Source organism: Bubalus bubalis, chromosome 9, assembly GCF_019923935.1.
Source record: "Bubalus bubalis isolate 160015118507 breed Murrah chromosome 9, NDDB_SH_1, whole genome shotgun sequence".
NCBI lineage: Eukaryota > Metazoa > Chordata > Mammalia > Artiodactyla > Bovidae > Bubalus > Bubalus bubalis.
In genome coordinates, this window is record NC_059165.1 from 1719033 (window position 1) to 1744750 (window position 25718).

General features: G+C 40.2%; 1 protein-coding gene across 2 annotated transcripts in view; it reads right to left on the reverse strand.

The window, feature by feature from the left end:
* MAN2A1 (mannosidase alpha class 2A member 1) overlaps nt 1–25718 on the reverse strand; it is a 208032-nt gene that overhangs the window by 94049 nt on the left and 88265 nt on the right. The window contains exons 6-10 of one of the 2 annotated variants that reach the window (XM_025292149.3): nt 20633–20806; nt 17543–17729; nt 13556–13733; nt 3999–4201; nt 1028–1210 (exon numbers count right to left, since the gene is read on the reverse strand). In XM_025292149.3, coding sequence (XP_025147934.3) covers nt 1028–1210; nt 3999–4201; nt 13556–13733; nt 17543–17729; nt 20633–20806 — 925 coding nt within the window. The remainder of the gene's footprint in view (nt 1–1027; nt 1211–3998; nt 4202–13555; nt 13734–17542; nt 17730–20632; nt 20807–25718) is intronic. The other variant, XM_044947248.2, reaches the window with a different exon arrangement.

Below are 25718 nucleotides of genomic sequence, written 5' to 3' on the forward strand. Positions count from 1 at the left end.
CTATAAAAAGAGATTCACTTTTTAAATCTAAGAAAATCAGATTTTTAATGATTTTAAAATATTATCAAAGAGTAATCTGGAAGAAATACTAAACTACGGTGAAACAATAGGCAAAACTCCTCCTCCAATGTCAGAATCTCACCTGCACAGATCCTAACAAATGATAGCCTCAACTCTGGTATGATGATGGAAATCTCACTATTACAAAAGGTTATGCTTATTGGGAAGCACAGTTTACAAATTGCCCCGCTCTTCTGAGCCAAAGCCAGTCATCACTGTTTCTGATCTGCAGTATGAAAATAATGGAATTCTACCCCCTCATTCATCTAACAGACCGTCTAAGAGCTGAAGATGGCTTTGATGTCAATACTCAGACCATCCCTTATCACCCCAATTCTTTGTATCATCTATATATGACAAGCTTTCTCAGTTCTTCTACTTCCTGGCTATTCTTCTAAACGTAGTGTTTTTTGTCAGTGCCCCTGTTAAAAAATGAGGTATCCAAGAGTAAATGGATATGATAGGATGGAATTAAATAGCTATATAATGAAATGGAGCTCTGCATGGCCCTGGATTATAGCTATGATTTACTTGATACCAAATCCTTGGGCAAGAAGGCAGCCTCAATTACCACACTCTACTTGGGGAAAAGCGGGGTCAGTTTTGTAACAATGTTTTACTACACCATTTACAGAAAGGCACTACCATGCAAAGCTGGGATGGCCAGCACTTTTTGTCAAGAGATTTCTTTAAAAAATGATGGTTGTGAATACTGATGGTTTTTCTATAGCAACACTTATAAGAGATGTGATTATTAAAATCTTCATCAAAGATAAGCATTTTGGGTTGTCAGCATAACTGAAAATGTTTCTTGGCATGACATATGTATCTTTGAAATTGGTTTGATTTAGTGTGCTTCCCTTCAATAAAAATTCAGTATTACAATAAAAAAAATTCATCAAAAGATAAACACTTATGACCCCAAATTTTAAAAGATTTTAAGTTCACTTTTCAGTAATTACATTACCTGGTACCATAATCCACAACCACCCAATCTTTTGCAGTTCCTGTGATAGCATCATGATGTTGAAAGAGTCCCAAATTTCGTCTTGCTTCTGTCAGCATCACATAATGGGATGATGAAAGAAATTTACTTATCTTGTACTGCTTAGCTTGTTTCAGGGCGAAATAGTAAAGAATTTCAGCAGCCCTAATTGCATAAAACAGTCATTAATTTTTATTTCAAAACAAACATTTTAATTTACTACCTAAAAGAGATATCAATGATACATTCTCAAACTTAAAAAGAAATCCATGATTTCAGTATGATCAATTTATAAGACAAATATTGATAATAAACATTTCTATAAAACCACCAAGGTATACACTTAATACATCTAAATTCTTAAGCATCAAAGAACACCATGTCTCACCATGTCTCAGTGATACAAGGGGAAGAAGTGAGTATCTGTTGGCAGCAAGACACGTCCATTGCCATGTAACGTATGAAAGCAGTAGGAACTAGGTAAGTGTTTCTGTCCTTCCTTCTCCACAGTGTAGACATACACCGTGAACTTCACCAGAAGGCCACTGACTCTCACCCGTACAGTGGAGCAGACGGTGGGGAAGTGCGTGGCCCCGTGAGCGTTACTAACAGCAAAGGAGGGGAGGGGTGGCGGCCTGACAGCTCAGGGACAGGAGCCGGCCTCACAGGAGAACGGCCACACATGCCCGCTACAGGGGAGTTTCAATATAACCTGAAGGCTGATAAGTCATGCACTGCATTCCTCACTTATTTTAAAAAGAATAAAAATACTTTAGCTTAAGAATAGTTTTGAGCAAGAATATGAGAGTTTATAACTTTCACCTTTAAATTTTTCCATCCAAGGATATGGTTCAGGATAGGTTTCTGAAAGGTTCTTTAAAAAGAGACACAGCTTGATGGAGTGAAAAATATAAGAAGGATCTTTATGACAAACGTTAGGATGACGGAGAGAAAAATCAAGGCAGCATGAAAATGTAGCAAGATATCAGGAAAAAAGAAAAGATTTAAACTGCTCTTTTTAAAAAAGAATTCCTTGGAATTTTTGAAGACACTAAATAATCTCTACTTTTTAAAAACAGATAAAAATTTAATATCCACTTTTTAAAATTACAAGCCTTCTTGACGGCATGAGACTCCCTCTCTTGGAATTAAGAAGACTATAAGTATGTAGGCAGACATATCCAGAGCAAACGCACTGAAGAGTACATATACATATAAATATTCCAAAATATTAAACAAGTGGATTTTAAGAATATTTTCTTTTTTGTACTTTTCTAATTTATACACCTATTTTTACAAATGAGTTGAGGATCAAATATAATTTTTCACACAATAAACTTAGTTTCAAATAAATTAATTATATTTTGAAATTCAAATTACTGTATGGTTTATTGTTTTATTTTAAAGCAGGAGAATTTTCAAAATACATTACCAGTAGTAATATATTCAAGTAGCACCTTAATTAAGTTCAATAAAATAAGACTGAACCAATACTCATAACTTTTTGCCACCAAAAAATACTTGACACTTAAAAAAATTATGCAGTGGCCCAAAAGAATTTCTACATTATTTAGTACTTGCTCTGTTCTTATCATAGATAGTTTAGAATAACGTAACAGATAACTAATATTCTATTGGTTAAGGATGCAGAAATATCTATATATACAAATACTTTTTTGTTATAAATATAATAATATACATACATTTGGCACATTAATGACTATCCCCTCAAACAGTCAAAGGTTAGGGTTTTTTTTAATAAGTTACTGTTAGTTTGTGGAAACAGTATCACAGAAACGGTAAAAATAATAAACATACCACTATACCACTATACCAAAGTACAACACTTAAAGAAATTAATGATTTTTAGAAAAATACTGTCCAATATATACTTAATATCCACTAGTACATAGAAGAGGGTAGGTTTCATATAATTTATTATCTATAATACCAAGATTCATCATGAAAATTACTCATCATGATTTCCTATTTTGAACTGAATGGACAATGAATTCATCATGAAGGTTCCTCTCCTGGGCCACGCATATAGAAAAAGCCACAGGACTGCCTTGGGGAGGTTTCTGAGCGTCTGAAAACAGTGAGACTCAGCTGTTTAGAGCAGCGCTCTCCACTGTGACATGTGGCCACATGTGGCCATGTACATTAAAATTAAGTAAGATTGAGACTTCAGCTCCGCAGTCATGCTGGCCACATTCCAAGTGGTCTGGTCACACATGGCTGGTGGCCCCTACGCTGCACAAACAGCAGAGAACTGAGCATTTCTCACTACAGAAAGGCCTACTGGCTAGTCATCGAAAAGAACTGGATAATGCAGGTGTATAGAGTGCTTTAATGTTTTTTCTATTGACTTTTTCTGTCTTCTCCGTATCAGTTTATTTTTCAACCAATCATTTTGCCTCCATCAGTTCCCATCTCTTAAATTTTCTTCTTTAAGCAGAAAACCATATCTATAGAAATGTGTTTTAAAATAAGAGCTGTGATGGAGTCCCCAGTCCTCCCAAATATGAACACAGCTGTCTTAGAGGATGGTCTTTGAGGCCTGCCCCCGGCGGCTGAGGGCCTGTCTGCCCCTTCTGAGCCCTGCTCCCGCCTCTGTAACCCGGCTGACCAGGCTCCCGGCCTGCAGGCACTCAGTGATGCCGCTGAACGCTGCTGCAGAGCGCAGGTAACACAGGGGGCCAGTCAGAAAAACAGAAAATACGGAGTACAACTCCCAGAAAACCTAATTACAGAAACTGTTTTTCCTTCAAGAGCAAAACCCTTGTAAAAATCTGATTATTTCCAAAGATATAGCTCTGATTGCATTAAAATTTTACAATTACATTAAACACATACAACATAAATGCTGTATACTATGCAAAACTCTACAGACAGGTAATGATAACATAAAAGAAGTGAAAAAATAAATGTAGCTCTCTAAAGGTAAATGTACCTTAAATGGGATTCCAATATCCTATCCATTCGTTTGTAAAAGGGCCTGGATGTAAAATAGCCACTCCAGTAATGATCATCTCGGTCAGCATAAGTGAAAAAATCTCCACTTAGAACAGGGAACATTGATTGGCTATTCCTACTATTGGCTGAAGCTTCTTTTTCTAGTGCATCAAAATAATCTGATAAAGTCCCAAACTGTATCTAGTGGGAAAAAAAAAAAAAAGTTACATTTCATTTATTCACACATTCATCCGTACCTTAAAATTACTTTTAGTGCTGAAAGGAAAAGTTCCTAATAAATATTTAAGGCATGCTTCCAAATTAGGATAAATATATAGCTCAGATTTACTTAAATGCAGGGGGAAAAGCACTCAGTGATTGTCTTTTACTTGCATCAAGTCCCAAAACACTAAGGGAAAACTTGCACGTGTAAGCAGTTAGAAGAGTTAATCAGAGCTACAAATGTGTGGATCTGAAAACTCCTTATCCATTTCTAGAATCTCCAAGTGTGCAAGGACTGGGCTACGGCATAATCCAGAGATGAATGGCAAGTAGGGGAAACAGCAAAAATAAAAGGTGTGTATTTTAAGTACATGTTACAGCAGTCTGGAAGAACAGCTTTGTTATAGCTATTAAGTATTTCCACATATCATATCCACATATTCTCCTCTGGCCTCTACTCTACCCGGTCTGTATTCTTACAAAGGAGAAAAGAGAGACTTTAAGAACAGCAGGTCATTTAAAAAAAAAAAAGGACTTTCTCTACCAGTAGGTAACAGTGAGCAATAGAAGTAAAACAGAAAAGGGGATGAGAATTGCAAGGTTGATTGCTCAAATGAAAAAGTTTTTCTGACTAATGACTCAAATTACTGGTACATAAATCCATTTTTATGATCTCAAACTAGTCTATAAATCAGAGGAAAAAAGAAATATTATACAAGATCTCATAAACATATATTGAAAGTAGTGTTGCTAGAAGTAAATAGACAATTAAACAGGAATGTGTTCTTTTTAAAAAGATGATAATTTTTTTGTTTCTGATCTTATACATACACACACATATATACATGGTCAATGAGTTAATTTGTTTTTCCATAAGATGTAATGAAACCCAAGAGACCTTTCTGGCCAACCCAGTACATATATACACACACAGATACTGTGAGCCATTTTTGATTCAATGTGGCAGAAAAATAATTAAAGTAGTCAAAACCAGTTAGTGGCCCTCCAGCAGTTACTAAGAGCAGCACAGAAGCTGGATCCCGACGATGTGGGTTTGAATGCTCTCTCCACCACTTATCTAACACATAGTTTTGAGCATATTATATAATGTTTCTGCACGTCTCCATGCTACAGCTGATAGGATCCTAAGTAAAATGCTTAGAAACACGACTGGCAAATAGAGGTATAAGCTTTGGCTGTTACTCCACCACTGCAAAGGCAAAATATCAACTGGAAACACAACAATGATATTAGTTAGACAAATGTAAGTTTTCATAATCTGTGATATAATGAATTTTGTAACAGCAAAATGGATGATTATTCCATTCCTTATGCTTACATTAAAGAAAAGCAGCTTTTTCAAAGTTAACTTTTTACATTCATTTTACTTGGAGGATAACTGTCTTCCATGTTGTGCTGGCTTCTGCGGCACAGTGAGGTGAAACCCTGTGGGCACACACATGCCCCTCCTCGACCCCCGCCCTTGTCCCCCACCCCCCCACCCACCCCCCCTAGCTCATCACAGAGCTGGCTGGGCTCCCTGTGGACAGCGGCTTCCCAGTAGCTGTCTACTGTGCACATGGCGATGCATTCATGCCAATGCTCCTCTCAAGCTGCCCCACCCTCTCCTTCCCACACTGTGTCCACAAGCCCATTCTCCATGTCTTTCTCTCTACTCCTGCCCTGTAATATGTTCACCAGTACCATTAAGAAAAGCAGTTTTAAACTATATTATCTACTCTAATCTTGGCTTCACCAAATAGTTATTTTTGGGCAAGCGAATCTATTTGTGCCTGTCTCCTAAAATATAACAGGACTAATTATGTGCTTACCAGAAAATGCTCAGAGAATTAAATAACTGTTAAAGCAAAGCACTGTACTAGAGGACATTATGCCAAGTAGATAAAGAGAAGGAAAAATACTGTGTGACCTCACTTACATGTGAAATATAACAAAAAATGAACAGCTCAGAAAAAGAGAGTAGACGTAGGGGCAGGGAAGGAAGCTGGCCAAAGGTGGCCGAAAGGTACAAACCCCAGTTCTAAGCGAAGTAAGAGCCAGGACTGTGATACACACAGCATGACGACTACAGTTAACGCTGCTGAACGAAATGTATGAACACTGGGAAGAGAGCAGATCCTAACAGTTCTCATCGCAAGGAAAAATTTTTTCTTCTTTTTTAATTGTATCTATACAAGAAAAGAAATGCAAAAAAGCAAAATGGCTGTCTGGGGAGGCCTTACAAATAGCTGTGAAAAGAAGAGAAGCGAAAAGCAAAGGAGAAAAGGAAAGATATAAACATCTGAATGCAGAGTTCCAAAGAATTGCAAGAAGAGATAAGAAAGCCTTCTTCAGCGATCTGTGCAAAGAAATAGAGGAAAACAACAGAATGGGAAAGACTAGGGATCTCTTCAAGAAAATCAGAGATACCAAAGGAACATTTCATGCAAAGATGAGCTCGATAAAGGACAGAAATGGTATGGACCTAACAGAAACAGAAGATATTAAGAAGAGGCGGCAAGAATACACAGAAGAACTGTACAAAAAAGATCTTCACGACCCAGATGATCACGATGGTGTGATCACTCACCTAGAGCCAGACATCCTGGAATGTGAAGTCAAGTGGGCCTTAGAAAGCATCACTACGAACAAAGCTAGTGGAGGTGATGGAATTCCAGTTGAGCTATTCCAAATCCTGGAAGATGATGCTGTGAAAGTGCTGCACTCAATATGCCAGCAAATATGGAAGACTCAGCAGTGGACACAGGACTGGAAAAGGTCACTTTTCACTCCAATCCCAAAGAAAGGCAATGCCAAAGAATGCTCAAACTACCGCACAATTGCACTCATCTCACACGCTAGTAAAGTAATGCTCAAAATTCTCCAAGCCAGGCTTCAGCAATATGTGAACTGTGAACTTCCTGATGTTCAAGCTGGTTTTAGAAAAGGCAGAGGAACCAGAGATCAAATTGCCAACATCCGCTGGATCATGGAAAAAGCAAGAGAATTCCAGAAAAACATCTATTTCTGCTTTACTGACTATGCCAAAGCCTTTGACTGTGTGGATCACAAGAAAGTGTGGAAAATTCTGAAAGAGATGGGAATACCAGAACACCTGATCTGCCTCTTGAGAAATTTGTATGCAGGTCAGGAAGCAACAGTTAGAACTGGACATGGAACAACAGACTGGTTCCAAATACGAAAAGGAGTTCGTCAAGGCTGTATATTGTCACCCTGCTTATTTAACTTACATGCGGAGTACATCATGAGAAACGCTGGGCTGGAAGAAGCACAAGGTGGAATCAAGATTGCCGGGAGAAATATCAATAACCTCAGATATGCAGATGACACCACCCTTATGGCAGAAAGGAACTAAAAAGCCTCTTGATGAAAGTGAAAGAGGAGAGTGAAAAAGTTGGCTTAAAACTCAACATTCAGAAAACGAAGATCATGGCATCTGGTCCCATCACTTCCTGGGAAATAGATGGGGAAACAGTGGAAACAGTGTCAGACTTAATTTTTCTGGGCTCCAAAATCACTACAGATGGTGACTGCAGCCATGAAATTAAAAGACGCTTACTCCTTGGAAGGAAAGTTATGACCAACCTAGATAGCATATTGAAAAGCAGAGACATTACTTTGCCAACAAAGGTCCGTCTAGTCAAGGCTATGGTTTTTCCTGTGGTCATGTATGTATGTGAGAGTTGGACTATGAAGAAGGCTGAGCACCAAAGAATTGATGCTTTTGAACTGTGGTGTTGGAGAAGACTCTTGAGAGTCCCTTGGACTGCAAGGAGATCCAACCAGTCCCTTCTGAAGATCAGCCCTGGGATTTCTTTGGAAGGAATGATGCTGAAGCTGAAACTCCAGTACTGTGGCCACCTCATGCGAAGAGCTGACTCATTGGAAAAGACTCTGATGCTGGGAGGGATTGGGGGCAGGAGGAGAAGGGGACGACAGAGGATGAGATGGCTGGATGGCATCGCTGACTCGATGGACATGAGTCTCAGTGAACTCCGGGAGTTGGTGATGGACAGGGAGGCCTGGCGTGCTGCGATTCATGGGGTCGCAAAGAGTCGGACACGACTGAGCGACTGATCTGATCTGATCTGATCTGATACAAGATGATGGCTGCCAACTAAACTTATTGTGGTAATCATTCCACAGTATCGGTAAGTCAAAACATTATGCTATTAATATACACCTTAAACATAAACAGTGACATATATCAATCATATTTCTATAAAATTATAAACAAATTAAAAAGTAAAGCACTTTAGAGAGTTAATAGCAAATCAACCTCTCAATATACTTTAGTTTATTTAATATTAATTATTACTCCCCAATCTCATTACTAGGAAGCAGAATACACTTACTAGGAAGTAGATTATGTGTGGACATACAAGAAATGAGGCTCACAAATACCAGGACACAGCATTAACTACAGACCCAATAGGCACAGATGAGATCAGAGGAGGAGACGTAGTAACAGTGGCATAACGGTCATTGAGGTAGGTGTTTTTGAGTCTCACTTTCCGCATCCATATGGGGCTTCCCTGGTGGCTCAGCTGGTGAAGAATCTGCCTGCAATGCAGGACCTTGGTTCGATCCCTGGGTTGGGAAGATCCCCTGGTAAAGGGAAAGGCTACCCACTCCAGATTCTGGCCTGGAGAATTCTGTGGATTGTATAGTCCATGGGGTCGCAAAGAGTCAAACACAACTGAGGGACTTTTACTTTCACTTTCTCATCTATGTAATAAGGGATTACTATTAGATAACAAAAATCACTTTCAGTTTCAAATTTTAGGGATCTGTGACATGCTAGAAAGTTAATATCAAAAAGAGAGTACACCCTTTTAAAAATATTTCAGTTAATTTTTGGTACTACCCAGACTGAAAATATTTTCTTCTTGGCAAAATCCCAGAGCAAAGTTGATGTAAGTGACCTGATGAGCTTTCTCACAAACTTAAAGGACTGAAATATAATCCTCTAGCAATGCTAGAGTAGTTTAAAAATAAATAAATAATTTAAAGTAAATTTTTCTATAGTCTCTTGGTAGCTCAAATAAAGTATTTGGGATACCAAAAAATAACTGAACAAAAATATTTAAATGTTTTACACTAAAAAGCAACAAATAATCGTAAACATAACCTTAATCTTAAATGTAACATTAAACTCCTCTACCAGGACGACATAAAAGGAAAGGTTACATAGATTGCTAAATAAGTCATGATCAATGGCAAACTGGCTGACTGGGTTAGTCCAACGTCAGTTTCTCAGTCACCTAAATCCAATTGCTTACTTCTGTTTGTCCTTTATTAGAAGAAAATAAGCTTAACACTTTCAGCTTGATTAAGCAACTTTAAACATCTCACAGAGAACAGATACAAGTAGACAAACAAGTTTTAATACACAGAAAAAAATGTTTGAAGATATCTAAGGGCCCTCAAAGCAGCCAGGATTTAAAGGACAAAAATTCTTGAAATAAAGGAAATCAATAACCTCAGATATGCAGATGACACCACCCTTACAGCAGAAAGTGAAGATCAACTAAAGAGCCTCTTGATGAAGGTGAAAGAGGAGAGTGAAAAAGCTGCCTTAAAACTCAACATTCAAAAAATGAAGGTCATGGCATCCCGTCCCATCTTCAAGGCAAACAGAAGGGGAAAAAATGGAAACAGTAAAAGACTTCATTTTCTTGGGTTCCAAAGTCACTGCAGACAGTGACTGCAGCCATGAAACTAAAAGACGCTTGCTCCTTGGAAGAAAAGCTATTACAAACCTAGACAGCATATTAAAAAGCAGAGGTAACACTCTGCTGACCAAGGTCCATATAGTCAAAGCTACGGTTTTTCCAATAGTCAATGTACGGAAGTGAGGGTTGGACCATAAAGAAGGCAGAGTGCTGAAGAGAAGAACAGAACTATCAGATATCAGATAGTAAGATCTACTATGAAGCTGAAAGTATGAAACTGGTTAAATAGACAAAAGTGAGTAGAAAGTCTAGACACAGACCCACACATAAATCCATCTCCACTCATGATTAACAACAGAGATGACACTGCATAGAAATGGGCAAACTATGGTCTTTTCAATAAATGGTGCTTGATACTCACACGGGCAAAAAGTATCTTGATCCCTCCCCTCAGACAATATACAACAATCTATTCCAAACATTATTAAAAAGCAGAGACATTACTTTGTCAACAAAGGTCTGTCTAGTCAAGGCTATGGTTTTTCCAGTGGTCATGTATGAAATGTGAGAGGTGGACTATAAAGAAAGCTGAGCGCCAAAGAATTGATGCTTTTGAACTGTGATGTTGGAGAAGACACTTGAGAGTCCCTTGGACTGCAAGGAGACCCAACCAGTCCATCCTAAAGGAAATCAGCCCTGAATATTCACTGAATGGACTGATGTTGAGGCTAAAACTCCAATACTCTGGCCACCTCATGTGAAGAGCTGACTCATTCGAAAAGACCCTGATGCTGGAAAAGATTGAGGGCAGGAAGAGAAGGGGACGACAGAGGATGAGATGGTTGGATGGCATCACTGACTGGGTGGACAGTTTGAGTAAGCTCCGGGAGTTGGTGATGGATAGGGAGGCCTGGCATGCTGCGGTTCATGGGGTCGCAAAGAGTCAGACACGACTGAGTGACTGAACTGAACTGACTGATTTCCGACATACTATAGACAGACCTACATGTTGAAGGTAGAACAACAGCACTTCTAGAGTACAGCTTCATAAGGAATAGCTTTTCACGACCATGGGTAAACAAAAGTTTTTAAGCAAAACATAACAAGCACTAACCATAAGATTCCATTAAAATTAAGAACTTCTGTTCCTCAAAAGATAGCATTAAGAGAGAGAAAACAGAGGCTACAGAGTGGGAGATAACATTTGCATAACTTTAATCTGAAAAAAGACTCAATCCAAAATACATAAGAGAAATATAAATGGTTAGGAAAAAGACAGACGACCCAATCTAATAAAATAATCATCAAAAGACTTAGCACTGCTCAAAAGAGGATACCCAAATAGCAATAAACTTATGAGAAGAGAGTCAGCCTCATTAACTACTGGAAATACAAAATAAAACCATCACATCCATCATAAAAGGAGAAAAAAGCTCTGATAAGACGAGCCTGAGTAAGGAAGAGGAACCACTGAAACTGTCAGAGGATGCGACATCCAGTGGGTCTACTTTGGAATTTTATTTGACAATATCTACTGAAGTTGAACATGTGCATACCCAATAACCCCAAAACTCCACTCCATTTTATACCCCCATAAACTCATACACATACACTGCAGAAAACGGTCAATGCAGTGTTACTTGTCATAAACCAAAGCTGAAAACAATCCAAGTGTCCACCAACAACAGAATGGATAAATGGTGGTATGCTCATCAATATCACATGATACATGCCACATGTAACCCATAACATTAGATGAATTTCAAAAACATAATGTGCAGCCAAAAAAAAAAAAATTGAGACAAAAAATAACACATATTTAAGAGTCCCTTCTCATAAAATTCAAAAACAGGCAACACCAATCACAAAGATACAACCCAGAAGAGCAGAGTGGAGCAGGAGGTGGGAGGGGGGGTTCAGCAAGAGGGGACAGACACACACCCACGGCTAACTCACATTGACAGACGGCAGAAACCAGCATAAAACTGTGAAGCAACTATCCTCCAATTAAAAAATACAAATGAAAGCAATGGTTACTCTTGTAGGAACTGGTAGAGACTTGGAAGACTAGAGATGTTCTACATATTGGATAGGGGTTACGTGGTGATTTTTTCTTCTTTCAAACGAAGTATATTTGGTTTACAATGTTATGCCAATCTCTGCTATACAGCAAAGTAACTCAGTTATACATATATATATATATATATATATATATATATCCTTTTTAATATTACATGGGTGTTTTAAAAACTGAAAATATTCTCTGTGTACTTAATGGTCTATGCACTCCTATGTACATGATACATTAACTTTTCAAATTACTTTAAAGATTTTTCTAGTGGGCAAAGGAGGAAACAGGTAAAATATTAAAGACAGGATTAAATTCTTCAGAGTCATGCAGTGGCTCCTTCTGCAGACCTCGGAACCATTCCCCAGGAAGGTGTCTTTCGAGACGTATGCACGCGTCCCTCCGATCAACGGTCCCTGTGTGCACTTCCTCTTGGAGGGAAGCACAGAGATGACTTACACACAGGTCCAGTACTCAAGGTTTATGACATGGCTGAAATTCGGTTTTAAGTATCTCGAATCACCGTGATGTTTTATTTAAGCTTATTCATCTATTCAGTATTATGTGATTTTCCTTAATAAGCTTGAATTTACTTCCCACAGGTAACCGCACTTCCTCTCTACTGTATTCTCAGTGTGGTAAGTCCAACAGCTCTGATGTGCACACAGTACACTGCTGGGTAAGTGGCCTCTCACACAGGGTCCACGTGACTCTTGCTCAAGCCTCACTCATGCAACCCATCTGCTAAACGCTTTGATGAGATGAGTGAGATTGGATGTGTCTGGTTATATGATATTACTGTTAATCTTTCAGATGGGATAATGGTATTACGATCATATTTTTCCACAGTGTCCTTATCATTTAGATACATAATGAAATGGTTATAGACAAAAATACATGCCCTCTGAGATTTGCTCCAAAATTCTAGAGGAGTGAGATGACAGTGGAGCACAGCGGAAACAAGGGTGACCTTGAGCTGATGAGTGCCGTAGCTGAATCATGGATATTGGGAAGCAGTGTGGGGGGGAGGAATTTATGCTATTCTCAGAACTTTAGGGTGCATTTTAAATTTTCCAGAGGGGGAGAAAAAGAGCAAGGATGACAGACGAATGATTAATTTTAGAAGACTTCTCATCTAAGGAAAATGCGAGTGTAGTCTCTGATACAAGACATTTGTTTGCAAAATTCTTGACATGTGCGTCTGCATCTGCCAGTCACACTGCTAAATCACAGGAAGCGATTGAGAGAAACAGCAAACTTTCAGCGCCAGTAGGAAAACAGGACATCACTGGAAAACGAACATCACAACTTAGTAGGTACGTGTTTTCAACCACACAAAGCAATGCCTCTTTAATCCTCAGTGAGTGGTAAGAAAGGGGTAACTTTAGAAATGGAACAGTAGTGTAAGATAATTTACCCCTTCATGAATCACACTTTTACAGAAGAACTACATATTCTAAGAAATACTAGGATGCGGGACGAAGAAACTAAGGCTGTTGTGTTTCAGCCTCCTTTAATAATGAAGGTTCACCTTCAAATACGGCATCATGATAAAGCATTTCTCATTACCTTAACATTATACTGAGAATGAGAGTTCATATAATCAAAAAGCAGCTGGTAATTCTTGAACTGATGATCCCATTCGGTGCGTTCGGTGTAGCGAAAATCGTCTCCCAGCGGGGCCAGGACCACCGTGGTACGGAAGAGCTTTGACTTCTTTCGGTACTGGTCCAGAAGCATCTCGGCCCTGCAAAAGGAGAAGGAGCACCACTAACACCAGCGGGGCCACTCGCTACGAAGCCGCAGAAAAACAGAGCGTCATGCGTTCTGCCTGTGTTCTCGCTTGGCGCGATTTATGAGGCAGATTATTCTAAACTACTACACTGATTTTTACTATCCCTCTAAAATATTGATAAACTCTTATCAGAGGGAAAACCCCATAGCTTTTCCATGGAATATCCTTAGAGAAATAAAGGCATATGACAGCTTTGGCATAAATTCCTGAGGGCATCAGTGCCCTCCCAAAGGTTAGCCACAGAGACTGACTGCCAGATAGCCTGTGCCGTAAAATAATTCAGTCCAAGAAGATAGATTTCTCATCTACATGAACTCTGACTTGCTTTGACTTAATATCCCTTTCTCTAACTTAATCTAAAATTGCCTAATTAAAAAAAATAAAATTGCCTAATTAAACATAAAATTATTTTGAATGAAGCCAATTATAGAACCGTATTTCCTTTTCTAAAGGAAGAAAACCAACTTAGTCAACTTCTTCCATCAATAATCTGAGTGTCTCTCACAGTGTCCTTCATACTGATCAACAGATATAGCTAAGGAACGGCATGAGCTATTCTGGTTTCTCTCTCTCTGGGCCCTAACCCATGACTCAAAAGGACAGCTAAATACAACGTGCTGATAGGCTTCTGTATTTCATTTTCTTACACTGTCTAGAAAACCTTTTGGGAGACGCTGAATGGGGGCCCCGTTTGAGAAAGCCTGGGAACACAAAGTAAGAGGAAGAGCTTCTGAAAGTGAAATTAAACAAGCAGATGAACCCTGAGGAGTTCTCCATGTTTCTAGTGCCAAAGCTTAAAAAACAGTGATAGATGACAAATATGGTTTTTTATTCAGTATTCCAATTTTCACTTCAAGGATTATCCAGAAGTAGATTCTAATTCACGATATAAAAATTTATGAAGAAATCTCAAAGAACATCGACGATGGAAGGAGGCATTTTACAGAAACTATGAAAAAACACTGAACTAAATTTAGAATCTCATATGCTCTTTTTATATTGATGGTCTCTGAAATTGTTCTGCAAATATTAAATTAGCAAAAATGTAATAACTTGGTGAGTAAAATATAACCATAATATTCTTACTTAACATATAATACCTAGTTTCCTGAGATTACCGTTCAATATAGAACTTAATTTTTACTAGTAATTTACTAATATTCCATATTTCCCAAAAAACAATTTTAAATTATTACTTATAATTATAAAGCACACATACAATGAGATTAATCACACAGGAAGATGTATAAGACCTAAGGAAACAAGAGGAAAAATATGTACATGAATCACAGATATAAGATAAAGTATAAATGAGCATCCAGCTAGATCCTCCAGGCAAGTAGCACAAAAACGCATCCCAAGGCTCACTACTAGATACACCATGCTCTGCATGTATATGTGTGAAACACAGAAGAGGAAAGCAAGCACAGACTCTGATGAAGTGCCTTTTCTACACAGCATCCATCCCGACTCCCAGGCTGTTGCTCAGGAAGTGTCAGCGCTGGGAAAGCCAAGGGGCCACACTGCCAAGCTGGTCGGGAGTGGACACTCGTTACACACGGCAACCTGTGACAGGTGCCTCGGCCACATCACAGGTACAGGTGCGCAGCTGCAATCGCTCTGCACTTACTCTACCAGGGAGGAAAGGGCAACTTGACTGGAACAGACGTCACATCACCTGACATGTAAACCATGACCATACGTAAAACACACGGTGAGTGAGTATCGGCTGCCCAGCCGTGTCCAACTCTTTATGACCCCATGGACTGTAGCCCACCAGGTTCCTCTGTCCATGGAATTCTCCAGGCAAGAGTACTGGAGTCGTTAGCCATTCCCTTCTCCATGGGATCTTCCTGACCTAAGGATTGAACTCCAGTCTCCTGCATTGCAGGCAGATTCTTTACCATCTGAGCCACCAGAGAAGCCCAAATTATATGGTACTAGATCTAAAACCCAATTTGATAAAGAATGGAGTTTCTTTGTCTTCAAAGTAGAGAAACCTGATAAACTAAGCATAGTGAACGTATCACCTGTGCATGATAGTTAAAAATCATTTGCTTTAGGGTGTTAAAAAAGCCAGTGCCATTAAACTGGAATGCCCATGTTTGATCTCTGAACATCACAAGGAAGGTGATATCTGCATGGGAAATAACCCGCAGAACCAAGACTTCAAGACTTATAAGCTAAACAACAACAAAAAATCTATGTAAGCATTATACGGTTCATTCATCTGTATGTCCCTGGTGCCTGGAAGCCCCTTTCAGAATCACTGGAACTGACTGAACACAAGGTGTGTTCTGAGGGGGGTTGGGGAGGGGGCCGGTAGTCTTGGAAGGGTTCCAGGACCATCAACAGGATTGCGCAGAATAGCTCTCAGGCACTCTCAGCCACACCCAAGAAAGAAAAAGAGGGGCCTCGCACCATCTGTGGGTGCACGGGGATTCCCCGAGCTAGCCTGCAAGAAGTCTCCCGGAGCCCCTGACCACTGGAATAAGAGGAGGCGTGCAAACCCCACTTAGCGGCCAACAGCTACGTGTTCTCCCGAGAAGGCAGGCAAGGCTCCCCCGGCCCTGACCAAGCCACCGCCACCCCCTCCCGCTGCGCCTCTGCGGCAACTGCACTGGATTATCCGCTTCTGTCCAAGCAGCCTGACCCCAGCAGGCTGACCCGAGCCTGACCCGAGCAGGCTGTCCAGGGTCTTCACCGCTCCAGGAACCAAAAAAGAAACCAAATAGATCCCGAATCTTGGGATACTTTTTTTTCAAAACAACTATAAAAGCCAGATTTTGATATACATAAAGGATCCACGACGTTAAGAAGACGGCCATGCTGAGATACTTTTATGCCTGCCACAGTGAGAGGCTCACACTGCAATATTTCCTTTATCGCCACAAGGGCTCAATCAGTGCAAGGAGACCCAAATCATACCTTCATCCTCACACACACTTTTTTAAAAATAGATTTTATTGAGCACAGAGCAACAATCTTACTTTATTTAAAAGGCTATATTATTTTTCTAGCAGAGTTTGTCTTATATTACAACACAGTATTTTATTTTAGTGTATTACATACCATTAATTTTACAGTGAAGAAATTAAACTTTTAAAAGCACCAGAATTAGAAGTATAGGTAGCTTGATTTAATGAGATGCTTCCATCTTTAGGACAGTTTTCTTCTAAGAAAAAATAAGTAATTCATTTCCTGATTTTTAGTTAACAATTTTTAAGAATAAATATTCCTAATTAAAGTTTTCGGTAAGTCAAAAACTTCAGAAAGATGCAAAGACATGTATTCATCAGAGCTGGGCAGTGTTCACGATTACTGAGATTGTTATTAAGGGAACAGATAATTACGCTCTTTATGTGATCCATTTCAATAAACATGTTTTTGCAATTGGGTTGCTTCTCTTACCAATTTATACCATAGAGACTATAAGTTTTATTATCAACAAAAGTATATGAAATCAATCAAACACAGTAGGAGGCTTTTATAATAAAGGCAAAGGAGATCATAGTAACAGTGTATAATAGGTTATCCACTGTACACTGATCTACTATTGTTCACTTTCCATTAAGTTATAACACAGAAGGCAAAAACAGGCAAGGCTTTGGCAATTTTCAGCTGCTTTAAATCTCGTTTGAATGAATGCCTTGAGTAAGGATAATATTGGCTACCAAAGACCATTTATATAACTCTTCAGCAACAAGCCACTAATACTTACTTGTTCAAGATGCTGACTTATAAAATGCATATTTTCATACCTGTTCTGGAGATTTCCAGGATATATTGTTTCTGGGGGGACTCCCCAGGGACAACCGTATCTGCCTCCAGGAAGCCGTTTAAAATCAAACTGGCAGCATATTTTAGGATCAGGTCCACAAGTGTGGGGGATGTCGTAGCTGTAGAAGGGCATCATATGGCACAAAATGTCTGTGACAGATCCCAGATCTACAGCAAACAGCAACAGACAGACCTGTGTAAATTTACAGGTTTCATCCCCAAACTTTCAAAACGCCACCGCTTTACACATACACAGTGCAAGCTCCATCCTAAAGCAACAACCCCTCTAACTACTAATACACACACCGCAGCAGCATTCTACGGCCACCAGCCAGAAGGACGACACTTGTATCTCAGTGTCTGCATACATCTTCTGTCTAAACTTAACTGAAACAGAAAGGCCCCATCCTAAAGCAGCATCTGCTGACCTGGAAGGATATAAATGAGCAGAAGTTACAGCCAGCTCATCCAAAGTTACGGCCACCCCTGGCTGCCAGCGCCTGCCACATCTGCGCCTGCCTCGGGGAGCAGGGACTCTGAGAGGGACCATTAGCTGCAGAGGCCAGGTGTGAAGAAGACACGAAGGCAGCAAAACGGGGGACTGGGAGAATAAGAGAAGGAGAGGGAAGGGCTTGTGAAAATACTGGGGAAATACTCGTCTTCAGTGACAAGAAATAAGTGCACTCAGCAGAGTTTGTGCTGCTGCTGCTGCTAAGTCACTTCAGTCGTGTCCGACTCTGTGCGACCCCACAGATGGCAGCCCACCAGGCTCCCCCGTCCCTGGAATTCTCCAGGCAAGAACACTGGAGTGGGTTGCCATTTCCTTCTCCAATGCACGAAAGTGAAAAGTGAAAGTGAAGTTGCTCAGTCGTGTCCGACTCCCAGCGACCCCATGGACTGCAGCCCACCAGGCCCCTCCGTCCATGGGATTCTCCAGGCAAGAGTGCTGGAGTGGGGTGCCATTGCCTTCTCTGCAGCAGAGTTTGTAGAGGGCCCCTTACCAGTGAAGGGCCAGTCTGACTGTTCTCCTTGGAGGCAGAGGAAAAGTAAAAATAATTTTCAAAAGCAAAGAGAAGAAGAATCAAAACAAAGCAAACAATAAAGATACAGAAAACGAGTACTGCTTCCCAACACAGAACTGTTTTTAATTGAAACCTCAATGCCAGTATGTCCTGGCATCACTGCCCTTGAGAGGTAAGACGCCTCCCACAAAGTAAGACTGGAGGGCTTTAACAAGAGTTAAAAAATGGCCATTTTTTGTTTTTTAATTCTGACCTGTAAATATCTCTTCCTCTCTACAAACAGATCTCCAATTCTCAGCAATGTATTGCTTTTATAATACAGACAGACAACAAGAAAAAACAAATAAGCACCATATACCTTTAAAAAATTTGAAAACAACTGCTTCATTAACAACCAGAACAAACAAAGAAGTTCACCTTAATTCCAAAACATCATTTTCAAGCAACATATCCAAAGACATCGGGTAGGTCCACCATACTATTTAGCAGCTCATTTACACATTTCAATTTATCTGCTGCATTTGGTGGTGTTAGTCTTTTATCAAATTAAGACTATAATTTTACAGGCAACGATGTTTTCTATATTTCTTCTTAGCATAGTATTAAGTGCATAAAAGTATTAATTTTATGCCAACTGATATTTATAAGCAATTTGAATGTAAGCAATAATTTAAGTAGGGCTTCCTCAAATAAATGATCCCTTTTCTACAAAAATTAATATGCTCCTAAGCATCTGATAAAATTATATAGGATGCAACCCCCCAGAAGCTCTTGTTTGCCCTACAGGTTCAGTTTTCCAGGATAATAAGTTATATAGTTAATTTGTTTCCTTTTGAAAAAACAACAGTGCCCGTGAGAAAGATACTGTCTAAATCTACAGATGATGCTCCTAAGACACTTAACGAGGGTCTAGATTACCCAGAGAACAAGTATGATGTAATGCAGTGATGGCTGAACAGTCTTAATAATGAAATCCTTTTTCAGATGACATTTTACTGACAACTTGGTACAGCTGGCAGCAGATGCTAGAGGTCAGGGGGCCTAGGCCTCGGAAGAGCACAGAACTGGGTTTAGATCCAGGCTTCGTACCTATCACCTGTATGAGATTTGGCAAAGGGCCTCCACTTTTCACCATTTAAGAGGTCCTATAATAACAGAACCTAACTTAGCAATAATTACAAAGGTTCAATGAGAGAGTGAATATAAAGCATGTAACACAATGCATGTCCCATAATAAGGACTCACTAAGTAAAAATATGTAAGCAGACAATGGCCTGGGGGTGGGAAAGGCAGAGGCCTCTCGGGAGGGTCGAATCTTGTCACCCCTCCTCCAGCACAGAGCTGGAGGCGTACATCCGCGGATCCCCTGGGTACCAAGAACAGTGTGAAAACAAGTGACAAAGGAAACAGGACGGCTGTTCCAGGAGGGCAAGAGGAAGGTTTTAAAAGGCAATTCTAACTAGCTACAGAGACAGGAGAGGCAGAAGGAAGGAACACTGGCGGGGATTCCCCAGAAACTCAGTGGTAAAGGGTCAGCCGGCTGCGCAGGAGACGCAGCAGAGCCCCGGGTTCCATCCCTGGGTCGGGAAGATCCCCTGGAGAAGGAAATGGCAATGCACACCTGGACTCTTGCCTGGAAAATTCCACAGACAGAGGAGTCCAAAGAGCCACAGTCCCTGGGGTCGCAAAAAAGTCGGACATGACTTAGCAACTAAACAAACATCAGTTCTAATGCAATCAACTTTGTGGTAAAATGGGTACATTTAAAAATAGAATCAAATGAAAGCATTAGTTGCAAAAGACTAATTTCTTATTTTGTTTACTTCCTTTAGGCTTAAAAGAATCTACCATGTTCTATAGATAAAAATTTTTACCAATGCTTAAAAGACTCCTGACACGATTATATTGAAAAAATAATTATGTATATCTTTAAGCAACCTGATTCTCAAGAAAGACACGTTGAATAAAACCCATAACAGCAAGAGGTCATAACCCCTGTGAAATAATATCTAGGTCAAGTAAGATCTACTTTCATCTAACCCTACATACCCCAATTTTGTCTCCAAAAAAACTCCAGTGTTTTATGCAATGCAAAATGTTTTTTAACTGCATAATGAACTCTCTGAATAAGCATGTGAGAAAATCCAGCACGTTTTAGAAGATAAGCCATTGTTGGTGAATGTCCAAACGGGTCGATAGCCCAACCAGACCGAGGTTTCACTCCTGTTGATAAAGAGAATAAGTGTTATTTTTTTAATTGATAAATGAAAAAGAAGAAGTCACAACACATTCAGACCCACCCGAGCTCCCTGGTCTCCTGGATTCCAAGATAAAGGGCTGCCCAGAGCACCCTTAGTGAGACTCCCTGCAAGACCCCCGAGAGAAGGACTCTGCCCCGGCCGTCCTCCCAGGCAGGGTGACTCACACTGGAAGTGAATCGGCTGGAGCTAAAGTGAGCACTCTGTCATCTGATAGATACTGGAAAGCTGCTGCAGTCAGTGGAGCCCGAGAAACACACAGGACCAAGCCACTGCCCTCCAGGAGCTAACAGTCCTGTCCTCTGTGGAGCTGCAAAAGCCTGCAACTTGTTCTTATACAACACAGAAAACTAATCTAAGTCATTTCAACTTCTACTCTCCAATCCCAACATTAAGGGATTTTAGGCTCTCTTTCTATACCGTACAATAGTGCTAAATCATCACATAACACAGTAGCAGAACTGGCCAAAATAACTATGCTGTTATGTCCTTATAAATCTTAAGACATTCTGATGCTGGTACTTGCTATCAAGAAGGAATCAATAGAATTTTTCACACCTGACTCACACCAATTCTGGTAAAGGACTAAAGATACACCTCAATTTCACAGAGGATAACATATGAAAAATCAACATAATAAACGCACAGGTTAGAATTAATGAAATAAGATTATTCATTGGGCAGTATGCAAATATTTATTCAGGATTCTCAAAGAAGGCTTCTATATGCTACCTATACATAGACATAAGTAATCTAACCGTGCATTTTTTTCACTCAAACATCTATTTAGCATTTTCCATACACAGACTGGTTCCAAACAGGAAAAGGAGTACGTCAAGGCTTTATATTGTCGCCCTGCCTATTTAACTTCTGTCGCCCTGCCTATTTAACTTCTATGCAGAATACATCGTGAGAAACGCTGGGATGGAAGAAGCACAAGCTGGAATCAAGATTGCCGGGAGAAATATCAATAACCTCAGATATGCAGATGACACCACCCTTATGGCAGAAAGTGAAGAGGAACTAAAAAGCCTCTTGATGAAAGTCAAAGTGGAGAGTGAAAAAGTTGGCTTAAAGCTCAACAATTCAGGAAACGAAGATCATGGCATCTGGTCCCATCACTTCCTGGGAAATAGATGGGGAAACAGTGGAAACAGTGTCAGACTTTATTTTTGGGGGGCTCCAAAATCACTGCAGTTGGTGACTGTAGCCATGAAATTAAAAGACGCTTACTCCTTGGAAGAAAAGTTATGACCAACCTAGATAGCATATTGAAATGCAGAGACATTACTTTGCCAACAAAGGTCCGTCTAGTCAAGGCTATGGTTTTTCCAGTGGTCATGTATGGATGTGAAAGTTGGACTGTGAAGAAAGCTGCGTGCCGAAGAATTCATGCTTTTGAACTGGGGTGTTGGAGAAAAGACTCTGATGCTGGGAGGGACTGGGGGCAGGAGGAGAAGGTGACGACAGAGGATGCGATGGCTGGATGGCATCACTGACTCGATGGACGTGAGTCTGAGTGAACTCTGGGAGTTGGTGATGGACAGGGAGGCCTGGCGTGCTGCGATTCATGGGGTCGCAAAGAGTCGGACACAACTGAGCGACTGAACTGAACTGAACTGAAGAAAGGATTACACTGGCTTAGGATTACACAAATGAGTTAATCTTGATCCTGATTATAGCTGTAAAGATTACCATGCAAGGTGTTTACATAGAAAAACAGAAAAGAAAACAGAGAGAACGCTGCAGAACACTGAAGATGAAGCCAGCAAAGCAGACTGAGAAGGAAAAGTTGAACTGTCAGAGAACCAACAGTGTATGTCAAAACTAAAAGAAGTTGCCATATAAAGTTTGCCCATTTCACATATGGGATTTACCTCCAAAAAATTATAAAGAAATCTTGAACCTATTTAGTACTTTGGGTTTTTTTGTAGTAGCATAGGTTTAGCAATTCTGAAACTTTCATGAATTCCAAGACTGAGCAAACTAGTTAGGTAAAGTAGCCAGGTTGTATATTTTGAGAGAAGGAACTGCAAAACAGTTCCTATAAATATGCGAGTAGAATGGACCCTATGGTACTGAGCTGAAATAGGACACAGCGGTACTAACTTATGAATAAATGTACAAATAAACACACAAACATACGTATATATTTAAACAAACTATGTGTGTGTGTGTGTGTGTGTGTGTGCGTGTGTGTGCGCACGCACGCACATTTCCTAGCTCACTGCACTAGGAAGGCCTAGATGCAGAAGCACTTCAGCATCAATTAGCTGAACTTTGCTCCTAGATTTTGACCTCTAAATGCTATGCTCTATAATAAACTCAGAGAAACAGCTTATTTCAGGGCTGAGACTGGGAAAGTACAAGATAACCCTAGAACAGATTATTTGGGGCATAAAGTCAAGAAATGGCCAAAGAGTCATGGAAACATATTATATAAAAATAAATCAGGAGATAGCTTGAAGGGGCTTCCATTGGCCAAATGTGGGACAACTGGGGCATCAAGATAAAGAACAGTAGTACTGGACTAGAACCCACTGAATAAAACAAAACCCACAAGCTCACAAATACGAAATAAAAAAGAAACATCTTCCTTTTAGTAAAATGCTAACAAATAATCAGGTCTTCCCTGGTGGCTCAGCAGTAAAGAATCTCCTGCTAATGCAGGAGATGTGGGTTTGACCCCGGGGTCAGGAAGAACCCTTGGAGAAGGAAATGGCAACCCACTCCAGTATTCTCTGCTGGGAAATCCCACGGACAGAGGAGCCTGGCAGACTACAGTCCATGGGGTCCCAAGAGTCAGACAAAGCAACTAAACAACAGCAAAACCAATAGTTACGGAAGGAATGGTGGAGTTAGAAACTCATCAACAGATCCTAAAACTAAAATACTCAAGTTTGATGAGGAATCTTACCTGTTCTCAATGTGTCTCCCACAAAGGGGGGAAAGGTAAAGAACAGAGAAGAAACATAAGCCATGACTGGTCACGGACAGCGCCACCAGCAGGGAACAGAGAGGCGACGAGCACTTCCTGACGAGACGCACTGAGCCCACAGGAAAGAACGGTGGAGACATCCCAGGAAAACAGACAGACCAGAGATCATGAGCTGAAGCTAACGATAAGGGGAAACACTCAAACTGAGAGACGTTTTACAACAGAAGTCTGACCTCCTCAAAAATACCAAGGTTAAGAAACCCAGAGAAAGTCTGAGGGAGTGTTCCAGGTTAAGGAGACAAAAAGACGTGACAACTAGATGTCATACATGACCCTGGGCTGGGAGAGGAAAAACAGCAGCTTTTATTGAAGAACATTACTAAGACAAGTGACGAGGTTTGAATATACTGTGAACTAGATTGTGGTATCATTGCTAAAACTCCTGATTTGACATCTTCTGCTTATCTAAGCAAACATCTCTGTTTCTTAGGAAGTAACACTGAAGGGACAAGATGTCTCCCACTTCCTCTTACATGGTTCAAAAAAACACGCATGTGAATCTAACTACAGTCATCCCTTGCTATCCAAGGGAGACTGCTTCCAGGACGCCTGAAAACACCAAAATCCTTGGATGCCAAGTTCCTTATATAAAACGGTATTATATTTTCATATAACCTACACACATCCTATTCCATATAGGCATACCTCGGAGATATTGAGGCTTTACTTGCAGACCACTGCCATAAAGAGAATATCACAATAAAATGTTACCCAGTACATATAAAAGTTATGTTTACATAGCCTATTAAGTGTACAAGAGCATTATGTCTAAAACACTGTACATACTTCAGTTGAAAGAAACTGTATGTAGAGAAAGAGAAGCCCTGCACTGCTGGTGGGAATGCAAGCTGCCATAGTCACTACAGTAAGCACTACAGAAAACTCTCGAAAAATCAAAGAGAACTACCATATGACCCAGCGACTCCACACCTGGGAATTAATCTAAAGAAAACAAAAACACTAATTTGAAAAGATACACAGACCCCCACATTCACAGCAGCATTATTTACAGTAGTCAAGATACAGAAGCAACCTAAGTGTCCATAAGTGCATCGGTGGACATATATACATACCCACACATGTACATATACACACATACATATGTGTATGTATACATACAAATATACAACAGAACCCTATTCAGGCATATAAAAGAACATTTTTGACAACATTTACCAGGCTTGAGGCAATTTGCCCTATGAAGTAGTCAGACAGAAAAAGATAAACAATGTATGATTTCACTGACATGTGTAAGCTAGAAAACAAATGAACAACAAAACAGAAATAGAGCCACAGACACAGAGAATAAACAGGTGGTTTCCGGAAGGGAGGAGACTGGCAAGAAGAAAGAAATAGGTGAGGGAGATTAACAGGCACAAAATTCCAGCTGCAAAATAAGTCCTGTGATTCCATATTTGAAATGTATGGAAATACAGAGTCACAATGTTGTATATCAGGAACATATGTTGTAGATCAATTATACTTCAAAAGCAGCAAACTCAAAGAGATCAGATCTGTGGTCACCAAAGGTGGGAGTGGGAGAAGAAGGAACTGAATGAGGTGGTCACAGGTACACGCTTCCAGTTACAAGATAAACAAGCACTAGGAATGCGATGCTGCTGCTCAGTTATGCCCGGTCGTTTGCAACCTGAGGGACTGCCGTGCACCAGGCGCCTCTATCTTGCGCTCTCTCCCGCGTTTGCTCAAATTCGCGCCCATCGAGTCAGTGATGCTGCCTGACCATCTCATCTCTGCTGCCCCTTTCCTTTTGCCTTCCGTCTTTCCCAGGATCAGGTCTTTTCCAATGAGTCGGCTTCCTTTACGGCTCAGTTGTAAAGAACTCGCCTAGCAGTGCAGGAGATGCGGGTTCAGTCCCTGG